This window comes from Nomascus leucogenys, chromosome 11, assembly GCF_006542625.1.
Source record: "Nomascus leucogenys isolate Asia chromosome 11, Asia_NLE_v1, whole genome shotgun sequence".
NCBI classification, from domain to species: domain Eukaryota; kingdom Metazoa; phylum Chordata; class Mammalia; order Primates; family Hylobatidae; genus Nomascus; species Nomascus leucogenys.
Window position 1 is genome coordinate 105228784 of NC_044391.1, and position 15460 is coordinate 105244243.

At 46.4% G+C, this 15460-nt stretch overlaps 1 protein-coding gene and 1 pseudogene across 2 annotated transcripts in view; one reads left to right on the forward strand and one right to left on the reverse strand.

Annotated features, from left to right (window-relative positions):
* The window catches only part of LOC100592933, a 77859-nt pseudogene that overhangs the window by 26045 nt on the left and 36354 nt on the right, over window positions 1-15460 (reverse strand). The window lies entirely within an intron of this gene.
* Window positions 1025-8622, forward strand: LOC100604165 (5-hydroxytryptamine receptor 3C). Its single transcript, XM_003256541.2, has 9 exons — window positions 1025-1119; window positions 2690-2856; window positions 3281-3325; window positions 4158-4267; window positions 4852-5021; window positions 6380-6540; window positions 7387-7591; window positions 7779-7994; window positions 8101-8622. The coding sequence occupies exons 1-9, from the start codon at window positions 1053-1055 to the stop codon at window positions 8301-8303; spliced, it is 1344 nt and encodes a 447-aa protein (XP_003256589.1). The 5' UTR covers window positions 1025-1052; the 3' UTR covers window positions 8304-8622.

The following is a 15460-nucleotide window of genomic DNA, read 5'->3' on the forward strand; positions in this document are numbered from 1 at the left end:
TTTTAATAGGAAAGTGGTGACATAAGACATAATATTAACACATGCCAATGATATTGATGTTAGCTGAGATTACTAGTTTACAATAACGCTATATATTAACACTATTGACAGCACAAAGTGTTACTATCTTAATTTTATGAGTTCTATTATCATGTAATCAATGCATAGCCTAAAAATTATATGGGGAACATTGCTTTGGAGAGAATAAATCAGAAAGGCAGAGACGCTGTAAAGAGGAAATCTAGTTAGGGGCTACTGGAAAAGTATAGACACTAGATGATGAAGGTATGAACCAAGCTTTATAATTTGGCATTTGGAATAATTCCAATGTCAACAAAAGCTGTAAGATACTTTGGTAAGGGGGCTGGGCTCGGTGGCTCACTTTGGGAGGCCGAGGCGAGTGAATCACGAGGTCAGGAGATCGAGACCATCCTGGCTATCACTGTGAAACTCCGTCTCTACTAAAAATACAAAAAATTAGGCGGGTGTGGTGGCACACACCTGTAGTCCCAGCTACTCAGGAGGCTGAGGCAGGAGAATTGCTTGAACCAGGGAGGTGGAGGTTGCAGTGAGCCAAGATCATGCCACTGCACTCCAGCCTGGGCGACAGAGAGAGACTGTCTCAAAAAAAAAAAAAAAAAAAAAAAAAAGATACTTTGGTATTCATAACCAAATCACTAAGTATTGCCACCTGGTCTTGGTGCACACAGATTCCCTGGTCTTGGAAGCACACAATCCTAATTTCCCCAGCCTACATTCTCTTATTAAGGCACGTTATTTTGTTTTGGATCTCAGCACACAGCTGCCAAATAGAATGCTTCTCCCCTAGTGTCTGCCCAATTTCCTGCCTGCCTGGAGCCCGGAAGGTGCATCTGGGCAGAGCCAATGCAGGACACTTGGCTGGGACCTCTCTGGTCACAGGCTGTCACAGGGAGTGGTCACTTGCCATGAGTTGTATTCAAAACCAGCAACCAAGGTGTGGTCTGAGCTCCTTTAAGCTCCAGGCTTTGGGGGCTCCTGGTGAGTCCCCAGAGAAGAGTCCAGAAAGAAGAATGGAAGGAGGGTGGCCTGCAAGGCGGAGTGTCCTCCTCTGCCTCACTGTCAGTCTTCTGCTTCAAGGTAAGATGGGACAAGAACAGGGAAGACCAGAGTGTGGTTCCGAGGGACACCTGGACTCACCTCTAGCACTTGGAGGGCATTCAGAATTAACGTGTTAAATATTTCTTCCATAACGTCTGTGTCCTGATTTCCTTTTGGTGACAGATAGAAAGACAGTTCACTGATGAGTACACACAGACTTTCTCTATTCCTGCCTGCACAGGGATCTATCAAACTGTCTCATTTCACCTCTTCTCCAATTCCACCTTTTCACCGACTTCTGATGCTCCTCTACCACACCCTTCTTCCCCCTCTCCTTGTCTCTGTTTCTCCTGATATGATATCTATGAGAAGAGTAGCCACTGATTTTAAACATGCCCTGAGGGAGGGGACAATCTGAGGTGGAAATGAGCAGATATTTTGCTTCCATGAGGTAATATCTGTTCCCAATCTGGGCACATACCTTAAATATTATGGAAAGAGATGGAGATAGAGAGAAGGAGGCAGAGAAAAGGACCATATAATGATGGCAATGGGGCAAAGATGCCACTCAGGTACTACCCAGATAGCTCCCTGGCCATGGCCGAGAGACAATATCTGCACCGGCGTCACTTTGTGGTTTTGTTGTTGTTGTTTGTTTTTTGACATGAAGTCTCGCTTTGTCGCCCAGGCTGGAGTGCAGTGGCACAATCTTGTCTCACTGCAACCTCCGCCTCTTGGGTTCAAGCGATTCTCCTGCCTCAGCTTCCTGAGTAGTTGGGATTACAGGCGCGCGCCACTATGCCCAGCTAATTTTTGTATTTTTAGTAGAGATAGGGTTTCACCATGTTGGCCAGGATGGTCTCGATCTCTTGACCTTGTGATCCGCCCACCTCGGCCTCCCAAAGTGCTGGGATTATAGGCATGAGTCACCGTGCCCAGGACACTGGCCTCACTTTGTGACTGAACAAATGCTGTATGCTCAGTGATGTCACCTCATGATCCCGATGCTAGAAATAACCCATGAGATAACCGAGGTCACTAAATCTGAGAAGAGCAAAATAAATGCATAGCACCAAGGTAAGCACCTAGTCAGATACCTACCACGTTTCTTACATCTACCTAGTAAGAGCAGTTGTGTAAAATGTCTCTTATCCTCTTGATAAATCAGTTCTTGCCTTCAGTAGACTTAAGATCCTAAGAGTTAGAGAGAGAAATACATTAGCATCAATTTTTAGGTGACTTGGACCACAAGTTTTGGGCAGTTCTACTGCTAGGTGAGCCAAGAGTCTTGTGATGGGTACATTAAAGGACTCCTGGAAGTAGCTGCCATCGCACTTAGGCCAAGTTTTCATATAGATTTAGGCAAACTTTGCATGAGGATGAAACAATGGGAATGAGAATAGAGCCCTGACCTCAGCTCACCACATCGACTTCCACCATTTGCCTACCAGCCCAGCCCATCCTCCCCAACCATGGCCTTGGGGAGTCTTGGCATGGGAAGGAGGGGCTCACCTTCCCCTCTCAGTATGTCCCCTATTTTATCTCTCTGCAGAGAGATTCCAGCCCTAGAAATAGAGTCCCTCTCTCACGCAGTCTCTGCTCTCTATAGGAAGAGGCGACGCTTTTACCATCAATTGCTCAGGCTTTGACCAGCGTGGGGTTGACCCTGCTGCCTTCCAAGCAGTGTTTGACAGAAAGGCCTTCCGTCCATTCACCAACTACAGCATCCCTACCCGTGTCAACATCTCCTTCACCCTGTCTGCCATCCTGGGAGTGGTGAGACTTAGTCCCTGCATCTTTTCCATGGCTTCTCATAAGGAACGAGGACCCTCTGCCCTGTCAACCCAACATGGCCCTGGCCCCGTGGTGAACAATAGGTACCCTGGATGGATTTAACACAAGTTAGATGGTTTTCCTATGCAATGGAGATGCACGAAGAAGAATACTGCAGTGATATTTTTTCAGGAAGCCATTTGTCTTTGAATCCTGTCATTTCTAGAATGCTCTAGAAAAAAGTAGTCTGTATATTAATTAAAATCAGAATTGCCCATAGACACAGGGGAAACAAGTGAGGAAAAGACAATTCAGCATCTACAACAATGCCTGGCCCAATAAATTAGTAAATATTGGTGGGAATATGAGGTGGGCATTGGCCAAACCTTTTTACACTAATAATCCTGAGTGGAAATTTCCTTGTCAGGATGCACAGCTCCAGCTGCTGACATCATTCCTGTGGATGGATTTGGTAAGGCAGATTCAACTATCTCCTCCCCACTTCATTTATAATTTTAAGCCTGAGCAGTTAGAAGTGACTTAAAGGGGCCAGGAGCAGTGGCTCACGCCTGTAATCCCAGCACTTTGGGAGGCCGAGGCAGGTGGATCACCTGAGGTCAGGAGTTCAAGACCAGCCTGGCCAACATGGTGAAACCCCATCTCTACTAAAAATACAAAAATTAGCTGGGCATGGTGGCAGGTGCCTATAATCCCAGCTATTCAGGAGGCTGAGGCAGGAAAATTGCTTGAACCGGGGAGGCAGAGGTTGCAGAGAGCCAAGATTGCGCCACTGCACCCCATGCTAGGTGACAAGAGCGAAACTCCATCACACACACACACACACACACACACACACACACACACACACACACACAGAAAAAGTGACTTAAAAGTTTTCTAGTTCAAACCTCTACCCAAAGTATAACTTTTTCTGGGATCTGGGACAAAATAACTCCATGTAGAACTGGACTCACCATGGGGACCCAAACCTCCCTGGGAGTCTTAGGAAGACTGAAATAGCAACTCAAAAAAAAAAAAAAGGCCAAGTGCAGGCCAAAATATTGGTGTGGTCCTAACTCCAAGTGGTTTTAGGCCATATTTAATATCTGCCTGCCAAAAGGCTACCAAGGGGTACTTTTCTGGTGACACGTTGTTAAATCAAGAATCAGGGGGATAAGCTGTTGTTATTAGGGTCACAAATGGGAGTGGGAGGATCAAGGTTTAAAGAAGAATGGAAAGGGTGGGAGAGGCCGACAGGAAAAGCTCACCGTCACTCACCTCTGTCCCTCACTGCCCTGATGCAGGTGTGGGACAATCCTTTCATTAACTGGAACCCAAAAGAGTGTGCTGGCATCAATAAACTCACGGTATTAGCTGAAAACCTGTGGCTCCCAGACATCTTCATCTTGGAATCGTGCGTATGCAGGCTGGGGAAGCCAGCGTGAAACCTCATCTGCTGAGAACAGCCTAGGGTCAGCACAGGGCATGGGGCCACCAAAAGATACAGACAGGCACATAGTCTCAACGAACCGACTTCCACAAATCACTACGAGTAGAAGAGGCGAGAGAGTGACATTAAAGAAAGAGCCCAGGGCCAGGCACGGTGGCTCACGCCTGTAATCCCAGCACTTTGGGAGGCCAAGGCAGGTGGATCACCTGAGGTCAGAAGTTCGAGACCAGCCTGGCCAACATGGTGAAACCTCATCTCTACTAAAAATACAAAATTAGCCAGGTGTGGTGGCACATCCCTGTAATCCCAGCTACTTGGGAGGCTGAGGCAGGAGAATTGCTTGAACCTGGGAGGCGGAGGTTGCAGTGAGCTGAGATTGCGCCACTGAACTCCAGCCTGGGCTACAAGAGTGAAACTGTCTCAAAAACAAAAAAAATAAAAATAAAAAGAGAAAGAGCCCAGAAGGAGAGCACAGCAGGGGAGACCCTGGAAGGAAGGGAGACAAGAGCTGATTAAGCCTCCATCTCTTCCCTCCCTTCCCCAAACAGCATGGATGTGGATCAGACACCTTCGGGTCTCACTGCCTATATCAGCAGTGAAGGTCGAATAAAGTATGATAAGCCAATGAAGGTGACCAGCATCTGTAACCTGGACATCTTCTACTTCCCTTTTGACCAACAGAACTGTACCTTCACCTTCAGTTCTTTCCTCTACACGGGTAAGTGTGACACATTTTGGTAGCTGTTTAAGATTCAGGGAAAGACATTTGAGTGGTGTAGGTATCATTAGAAAAGGTTTTGGATCAGTGTTGCTCCACTCTGGTGGCCTAACAAAGCTTTTTGAAAATACCAATAACTGGCCAGGCGCAGTGGCTCACACTTTGGGAGGCAAAGGCGGGACAAACGCTTGTGCCCAGGAGTTTGAGACCAGCCTGGGCAACATAGTGAGACCCCCATCTCTACAAAATATAAAAAGAATTAGCCCCAGCTACTTGGGAGGCTGAGGCAGGAGGATTGTTTGAGCCAGAGAGGCTGAGGCTGCAGTGAGCTGTGATTGCACACTGCATTCCAGCCTGGGTGACAGAGTGAGACTCTGTTGTTAAAACAAAAAACAGATTGGGCACGGTGGCTCACGCCTGTAATCCCAGCACTTTGGGAGGCCGAGGCGGGCAGATCACAAGGTCAGGAGATCGAGACCATCCTGGCTAACACAGTGAAATCTCATATCTACTAAATATACAAAAAATTAGCCTGGCGTGGTGGTGGGCGCCTGTAGTCCCAGCTACTCGGGAAGCTGAGGTAGGAGAATGGCGTGAAACTTGGGAGGTGGAGGTTGCAGTGAGCCGAGACTGCCCCACTGCACTGCAGCCTGGGCGACAGAGCGAGACTCCGTCTCAAAACAAAACAAAACAAAACACAAAAACAAAAGCCTAATAAGCACACATCACCCCAGATGCCAATTAAATTGTTCCAGGTAGGGCCCAGGTGATGCTAACGTGCAACGGGGTTACGAACTGCTGCTTTACAAGCTGAGTGGCCCTTGTGCCAAATGAGGCCCAGCTGACTCTGAGCTGCTGCACACCTGTAATTTTTAGCTCAAATCTTTTAACTCTAATAGCTAACACACTTAAAAACCGGTAAATTAATATAACCGAATGCCACCAGGTGTCATGTGGCAGATTTGGATAAACTAAAACCATCAAAATGGGCATGCCTATAATTATTAAAATATTGAGCTATTCAAGCTTGATTCCACTAAAACACCACCATACAACTGGGGGACTGAGAAGGAAAGTAGTAATGACTCCAAAAGTTCTTGACTCACGTTTGAGTCATATCCAATATTCCCATAACGAACTTGACTCACTCTTGTTTTCAACAACAAAAGAAATTAATGCCACTGCCCACACACATATGAATTGCTGGTCCGGTAACCCACTTCTGAGAAAACCAGAATACCCTGCTTTAAAAGGACAGAGGAAAATTTGTTTTAGAAGCTCAGTGGGGGAGGAATCCAATTTCATGGGCGGGAGGCTTGGGAAAACGTCTGCAATGAACTGACCGGCCTCCCTTCCAGTGGACGGCATGCTGCTGGGCATGGACAAGGAGGTGTGGGAGATCACAGACACGTCTCTCAACGTCATCCGAACCCAGGGGGAGTGGGAGCTCTTGGGCATCAACAAGGCCACCCCAAAGATGTCCATGGGCAACGACCTATATGACCAGATCATGTTCTATGTGAGTCCAGGGGCCCCTGTTTGACTTCTGATCCCAGCAGCCCTTTGATTGTCCTCTTGACCTAAGGCTCTTTGGGAAGTAAAAAAGAAGCTCCAGGCCGGGTGCAGTGGCTCACACCTGTAATCCCAGCACTTTGGGAGGCCGAGGGAGGTGGATCACAAGGTCAGGAGTTCAAGACCAGCCTGGCCAACATGGTGAAACCCCGTCTCTACTTAAAAAAACACAAAAATTAGCCAGGTGTGGTGGCACATGCCTGTAGTCCCAGCTACTCGGGAGGTTGAGACCGGAGAATGGCTTGAACCCCGGAGGCGGAGGCTGCAGTGAGCTGAGATAATGCCACTGCACTGCAGCCTGGGCAAGACAGAATAAGACTCCGTCTCAAAAAATAAAATAAAATAAAAATAAAGCTCCAGAGGTTTGGGCATCTGCTTCCCACTGCCCCATCTACCTAATTACCCTGAAGCAGGATCCCCAAGGCCTCCCACCTCCCCATTCACCCACTCCTCATTCACCCACTCCTGCTCTGGAGAGGAGAGGAATGGCTGGACTGTAATAAGCCCTGCCGCTCAGAATGGAACAGCTCACCCCTACTGCTCAGAATGACTTAAAGGGTCCACTTGCACCTTAAATTCTACAGTCATTGTGTTCCTAGTAAGTTAAAAATGAATAAAAATTAGACAACAAATCAGAGGCTCCTATTAGACGAGCACAATTATATGCACAAGTGTTACTTAAAAAAGTCGTCCCCAGCAGCCTCACAGCACATTGGCAAGGATTAGGGGTCAGATATGCAAATTGAGCCCTCTGCTGTCTATTTATTTGCCATCTTCTCCGGTCTCTCTCCAGGTGGCCATCAGGCGCAGGCCCAGCCTCTACATCATAAACCTGCTGGTGCCCAGTAGCTTTCTGGTTGCCATTGATGCCCTCAGCTTCTACCTGCCAGCAGAGAGCGAGAATCGTGCCCCATTCAAGATAACGCTTCTGCTGGGCTACAACGTCTTCTTGCTCATGATGAATGACTTGCTCCCTGCCAGTGGCACCCCCCTCATCAGTATGGCTCCTCTCACTTTCGGGAGGAGAAAGGGCACCCAGGGCCAGGGAGGAGGGCCAGGAGAAATGGCTGCTGCTCCACTGAAGGAAGGAAGGGGCTGTGAAAGAAGACTGGATTTAGGAAAGAGGCGTGATAAATGCTTAGAGATAAATTTGCCTGGTTTGTTTATGATTTGCTCTGCCCTCAGGTGTCTACTTCGCCCTGTGCCTGTCCCTGATGGTGGTCAGCCTGCTGGAGACCGTCTTCATCACCCACCTGCTGCACGTGGCCACCACCCAGCCCCCACCCATGCCTCAGTGGCTTCACTCCCTGCTGCTCCACTGCACCAGCCCAGGGAGATGCTGTCCCACTGCGCCCCAGAAGGGAAATAAGGGCCTGGGTCTCACCCCCACCCACCTGCCTGGTGAGGGAAGCCAGCACTGCCCATACTCGCCCTTCACACTGGGCCCCACACTCCTCTAATCCTGTCCCCTTCCCACTCCATGACTGAGCCTCTGTCCTCTCCACAGGCCCAAAGGAGCCGGGGGAGTTAGCAGGGAAGAAGCTGGGACCCAGAGAGACTGAGCCAGATGGGGGCTCAGGATGGACAAAGACCCAGCTAATGGAGCTGTGGGTGCAGTTCAGCCACGCGATGGACACCCTGCTCTTCCGCCTCTACCTGCTTTTCATGGCCTCCTCCGTCCTTACTGTCATTGTCCTCTGGAACACCTAGGCAGACATCCCCCCTCTCTGGCAAACAACAGCTTGGAGTTTCTGCTGGTCTTGGGCCAGCCAGACTCACTTTCCTGATCTTAGCCACTTATCCCCAGTAACTACCATGCCCCCTTCTAAATTCCGAAAACTCCAACACAGCACTACCAAGCAGGTTCGGGACGGCCCTGTACAATTTCCTGACTGCTCCTCAGGCTGCTCATTCCTGCTCTCCTTCAGTCTCCCTGACCTACCACCTAACTCCTCACTCCCTGATCAATGGAAGTCCAGGTCAGTGGAGTCTCTCCTTGATTGATCACCCCAATAAACAACTTTCCAGGAAGCACTGGCTCTTCAGTTTATTTATTTATTTATTCATTTATTTATTTATTTATCGAGATGGAGTCTCACTCTGTCACCCACGCTGGAGTGCAAGTGATGCCATCTCAGCTCACTGCAACCTCCGCCTCCCAGGCATGATTCTCACGCCTCAGCTTCCCAAGTAGCTGGGATTACAGGTGCATACCACCACACCCAGGTAGTTTTTGTATTTTTAGTAGAGACAGGGTTTCGCCATGTTGGCCAGGCTGGTCTGGAACTCCTGACCTTAAGTGTTCCACCCGCCTCAGCCTCCCAAAGTGTTGGGATTACAAGCGTGAACCACCTCACCCAGCCCTGTTTGTTATATTTATTATAAGTCTACAAACTCTGGGGTGGAGAATCCTCTTGCAGAAGCTTTGATACTTCCCCCTAAGCAGGTGTAATCTGATGTGATTTTAAGGGTGTTAGACACTTTCAGAGTTTTATAAGAATAAGAAGGCCAAGTCTTATTTGCAAGAAATTATTTCATTTGCAATAAAATGTTTATAAATGCAAAGTGTTCCTTTCAGCAACCATTTCTTTTTCACTTTCCTTTACCTCTCATTCCTGAAATTGCTCTTTGAAATAAATCATATCTTGTGTCATTCTTTTTTATTCTAACAGGTTTCTCTTACTTCACAACATCAAACAGAGTGGGCTTTCTAAATATGCGTGCTTGAGGCTGGGTGGTTCATGCCTGTAACCCCAGCACTTTGGGAGGCCGAGGAGAGAGGCTAGAAGTTTGAGACCAGCCTGGGCAACAAAGCGAGACCTTGTCTCTACAAAAATAATAATTAACGGATTAATTAATTAAAAATTAGCCAGGTGCAGTGGTACATGCCTGTAGTCCTAGCTACTCTAGGGCCTAAGGTAGGAGGATCACTTGAGCCCAGTTCACAGTTACGGGGAGCCACGATTGCACCCTTGCAATCCAGCTTGGGCATCAGGGCAAGAACCAGTCTCTTAAAAATAAAATAAAACAAAAAAAGTTTTTTAAGTTCCCTGTTAATAGTAGTTCACAGCAGGGCTCGGTAGCTCACACCTGTAATCTTAGCACTTTGGGAGCCCAAGGTGGACAGATTGCAAGATCAGGAGTTCGAGACCAGCCTGGCCAATATGGTGAAACCCCATCTCTACTAAAAATACAAAAACTAGCCGGATGTGGTGGCATGCACCTGTAGTCCCAGCTACTCAGGAGGCTGAGGCAGAAGAATTGATTGAACCCAGGAGGCAGAAGTTGCAGTGAGCCGAGATTGTGCCACTGCACTCCAGCCTGGTTGATAGAGCGAGACTCTCTCTCAAAAAATAATAATAATAATATAGTAGTTCACACCTTCATCAACAGCTATAATCATGGGAGAATTCTAATAGCTAGCTGCAAGCAAGACCCTGAGGAGAAACAGAAATTGAAAGAGAAAGTCAAAAAACACCAGCGACAAATTTCTGGATGATATTTCAATTGGATAAACACATTTCAGGGATTTATTTGTTTGCCTTTCTGCCTCCCCTAAGAGTATGCTTTCATAAAGATCAGGGTCAACATCTCATCCATTTTTATAGTTTAGCGCATGGTACCATATCTGGCACATCATGGATACTTAACACAGACTTAGGGTTTTTTTTGTTTTTTTCTTTCCAACTTTTAGGTTCAAGGGGTACATGTGCAGGTTTGTTACCTGGGTAAATTACATATCGCAGGGGTTTGGTGTACAGATAATATTGTCATCCAGGTAATTAGCTTAATACCTGACAGGTTAGGTTTTTTTTTCTTTTTTTTTTTTTTTTTTTTTTTTTTTGTTGAGATGGAGTTTTGCTCTTGTTACCCAGGCTGGGGTGCAACAGCATGATCTTGGCTCATGGCAACTTCCGCCTCCCGGGTTCAAGCTATTCTCCAGCCTCAGCCTCCCAAGTAGCTGGGATTACAGGCATGTGCCACCATGCCCAGCTGATTTTGTATTTTTAGTAGAGACATGGTTTCTCCATGTTGGTCAGGCTAGTCTCAAACTCCTGACCTCAGGTGATCCACCTGCCTCGGCCTCCCAAAGTGTTGGGATTACAGGCCTGAGCCACTGCACCTGGCAGTACTAGGTTTTCTGTTCCTGTGTTAATTCTCTTAAGATAAGGCCTCCAGCTCCAACCATGTTTCTGCAAAGGCCACTATCTCCTTTTTATGGCTGTGTAGTATTCCATGTGCATATGAACCATATTTTTTTTATCCAGTCCACCACTGATGTGCTTCTAGGTTGATTCCATGTCTGCTATTGTGAATAGTCCTAAAATGAACATACATTTGCATGTGTCTTTATGGTAGAATGATTTACATTCATTTGAGTATATATCTGTAATAGAATTGCTGGGTCAAATGGTAGCTCTATTTTAAGTTCTTTGAGAAATCTCCACACTGCTTTCCACAGTGGCTGAACTAATTTACATTCGCATCAGCAGCATATACATGTTCTCTTTCCTCCACAACCTCTCCAGTATCTGTTACTTTTTTTTTTTTTTTTTTTTTTTTGAGACGAAGTCTCGCTCTGTCGCCCAGGCTGGAGTGCATTGGCGCAATCTCGGCTCACTGCAAGCTCCGCCTCCCGGGCTCACGCCATTCTCCTGCCTCAGCCTCTCCGAGTAGCTGGGACTACAGGCGCCTGCCACTACGCCCGGCTAATTTTTTGTACTTTTAGTAGAGACGGGGTTTCACCGTGGCCTCGATCTCCTGACCTCGTGATCCGCCCGCCTCGGCCTCCCAAAGTGCTGGGATTACAAGCGTGAGCCACCGCGCCCAGCCTAGCATCTGTTACTTTTTCAACTTTTAAATAACAGCCAATCTGATGGGTGTGAAATGGTATATCACTGTGGTTTGGATTTGCATTTCCCTAATGATTAGTGATATTGAGCATTTTCTCATATGCTTCTTGGCCACGCATATGTCTTCTTTTGAGAAGTGAATACAGCATTGTTGAACGAGTAAATGTGTGAATGAATGCCAGCCAGCCAAAATCCACATTTTACTAGCTCTAGCTATAAATCCCTTCCCAATATATTTTATTTTATTTTATTTATCGAATGTGGACAATCAGCAACACATCTTCATGTGTCAACTATCTCTGAGTTCTTGGAGATGTTACTTATATCCTGGCAAAGGCGGTTCTGATATCAGATTATCTTGTTTCCTTCTCCTTTCCATTACTTGGAACATATTTCCCACTCAGAAACTCAATTGGTTTTTGCCAATAACTTAAAGTGAAAAATATCTGTTAAGTCTTTGAGGAATTTCAAATTTCTTAAGATCACTTTTGTATCATTTCTTTTTCCTTCCTCATTTCCATGTTTATATTTCTCTAGATGTCATCTTGCGATTTTTTTCATACATATGCAACTTTAGATTTTCTGTGCTAAGACTTTTGTTTCACAATGCCCTTTGCAAAAGAACATTCTGCTGATATGTTCAGGTGGAAGTGAGACTTGTGGGGTAAAACATGACCTGAAAATGAGGCAAAATATATTCAACTACTACTAGCCAACATAGGTCAGCAGGAACGTTACAGATGTTTCACAATTTGGGAGGGAGTGGTTCTGGTTTCTGATATCTCTCATTTTAAGAAAGAGAAAAGGAGGGGTGTGGTGGCTCATGCCTGTAATCCCAAAACTTTGGAAGGCCTTGGTGGGAGGATTGCTTCAGCCCAGGAGTTCGAGATCAGCCTGGGCAGCATAAGACTTCGTCTCTACAACAACAACAATCAGCTGGGTATGGTGGAGTGTGCCTGTAGTCCCAGCTGCTTGAGGGGCTGAGGTGGGAGGATCGCTTGAGCGCAGGAGGTCTAGGCTGCAGAGCGCTGTGATCGCACCACTGCACTCCAGCCTTGGCGACAGAGTGAGACTCCATCTCAATAAATAAATAAATAAAACACACACACACACACACACACACACACACACACTAGCCCTTGTGATAATAACTTTATTTTTTTCCTCTATTTTCTATTAAAAACCTCTGTAGGAGTGTACATTGGAAATTTATGAACTCTGTAAAAATCAGATGATTGGCCCTGGATACACTACTCTCGTCAAATGTTTGATTATTGTCTAACTGCTTGGGTAATTTCTACTCATGTCCCACTCTCTCCTTTCCTTGGCAGTATCTAGGGTTATGCTCACAGCCTCTTCACGTCTCACTGTTTATTTTCTTTCTTTCTTTTCTTTTTTTTCTTTTCTTGAGATGGAGTCTTGCTCTGTTGCCCAGGCTGGAGTGCAGTGGCACAATCTTGGCTCACTGCAACCTCTGCCTCCCAGGTTCAAGCGATTCTCCTGCCTCAGCATCCCAAGTAGCAGGGATTACAGGTACCTGCCACCAGGCCCAGCTAATTTTTTTGTTGTTGTTGTATTTTTAGTAGAGACGGGGTTTCACCATGTTGGTCAGGCTGGTCTCGAACTCCTGACCTCCGGTGATCCACCCGCCTCGGCCTCCCAAAGTGTTGGGATTATAGACGTGAGCCACCATGTCTATCCTATTTTCTTATTATTTAAATAATTCTCAGAAGACTTTCTCCAAGAGTAATTTCTCCCTACTTTTCTTTCGGTAGTTCATATATCTGACCATTCTTATGGTATGCTTTTTGGGGATTTTTTTGTTTTGTTTTGAAACAGAGTCTCACTCTGTCACCCAGGCTGGAGTGCAATGGTGCGATCTTGGCTCACCACAACCTCTGCTTCCTGGGTTCAAGCCATTCTCCTTCTACAGCCTCCCGACTAGCTGGGATTACAGGTGTGCACCACAACACCCGGCTAATTTTTTAAAATATTTTTAGTGGAGACAGGGTTTTGCCATGTTGGCCAGGCTGCTCTCAAACTCCTGACCTCAAGTGATTCACCTGCCTCGGCCTCCCAAAGTGCTGGAATTACAGGCATGTAATTACATGAGCCACCACGCCTGGCCTCTTATGGTATGTTTCTGTCTCATCATTATCTTTGATTCCTTCCATCTTCTGGAAATCCAAAATGTCTATGGACAATACCGTATTTCACACTTATCCTCTCTCTTCTTTCATCTCTATTTGTTTCTCTGAAAAACAAGCTCATCTGTCTGCTCTTCACCACCACTCCCTCCCCTCTCCCTCTCTCCTTCCTCCATTACTCTTCCTGTATTTTTCCTTTTTTTTTTTTTGAGACAGTTTCACTCTTGTTGTCCAGGCTGGAGCGCAGTGGCGCAATCTTGGCTCACTGCAACCTCTGCCACCCGGGTTCAAGCGATTCTCCTGCTCAGCCTCCCAAGTAGCTGGGATTACAGGCACCTGCCGCTGCACCTGGCTAATTTTTTGTAGTTTTTGGTAGAGATGGGGCTTCGCCATGTTGGCCAGGCTGGTCTTGAACTCCTGACATTGTGATCCACCCTCCTCGGTCTCCCAAAGCGTTGGGATTACAGGCGTGAGCCACCGTGCCTGGCCCATGTATTTTTCCTTATACCAACCCTTTCACTATCATTTCTCCTTAATGATTTTACTAGCTCTGTTGCAAACTTCTCATCCACATCTGGCATTTAGGAAAACTAGTCTATATTGTCATCCTTCATAATTCAAAGGTGATGCTCATGATACTGATTATTCCATATATATAGCATAGATGTCAAAATCTATACAAAATAAGTAGCACTTAAACTACACTGTGACGGCCAGGTGCGGTGGCTCATGCCTGTAATCCTAGCACTTTGGGAGGCCAAGGAGGGCGGATCACCTGAGGCCAGGAGTTTGAAACCAGCCTGGCCAATAGGGTGAAACCCTGTCTTTACTAAAATACAAAAAATTAGCCGAGCACAGTGGCAGGCGCCTATAATCCCAGCTACTCAGAAGGCTAAGGCAGGAGAATTGCTTGAACCTGGGAGGCAGCAGTTGTAGTGAGCCAAGGTCGGGCCACTGCACTCCAGCCTGGAGACAGAGTGAGACTCCATCTCAAAAAAAAAAATAGTATTCTTATTGGTTGGTTTTTGTCTTCTACAAAATTCATCAATTGCCTGCAATTTAAAAAGAGCTGCAAAATAGCTCAAAGACAGTAAACAAGGCTAGAATCCAACAGCTGGAATAGTTGCTATGGTCAATGCATAGTTTCTCATGGAAGTACAAAATTTTTTTCTATAATCTTCTCACTTTTCTATAATCTCCTTCCTAACCTCAAGTGAAGATTATACTTTTTTTTGAAGACTAGTCAAGTGCAGTAGGCAGAAGGAGGGAAGGAGTAGAACAAGGAATTCCATCTGTAACTGACTACGAACAATCGAGATAACTCACTACCTTCAGGCCAGCCAGGAAAATTATTCTTTTTTCTGTTTTGTTTTGTTTTGTTTTGTTTTGAGATGGCGTCTCACTCTGTCGCCCAGGCTGGAGTGCAGTGGTGCAATCTCGGCTCACTACAACCTCCGCCTCCTGGTTCCAACCGATTCTCCTGCCTCGGCCTCCCGAGTACCTGGGATTACAGGCGCCTACCACCATGCCCAGCTAATTTTTGTATTTTTGGTAGAGATTAGGTTTCACCATGTTGGCCAGGCTGGTCTTGAACTCCTGACCTCAAATGATCCACCCACCTCGGCCTCCCAAAGTGCTGGGATACAGGCGTCAGCGACCACGCCCAGCCTTTTTTTCGTAAGAGACAGAATCTCACTCAGTCATCCAGACTGGAATGTAGAGACACGATCATAGCTCACTACAACCTCAAAGTCCTGGGCTCAAGTGATCCTCTCACTTTAACTCCCAAGAACCTGAGACTAAAAGTGTGTAGCAATACATCTGGCTAATTGGTTTTATTTATTTATTTTGAGATGGGGCCTTGCTA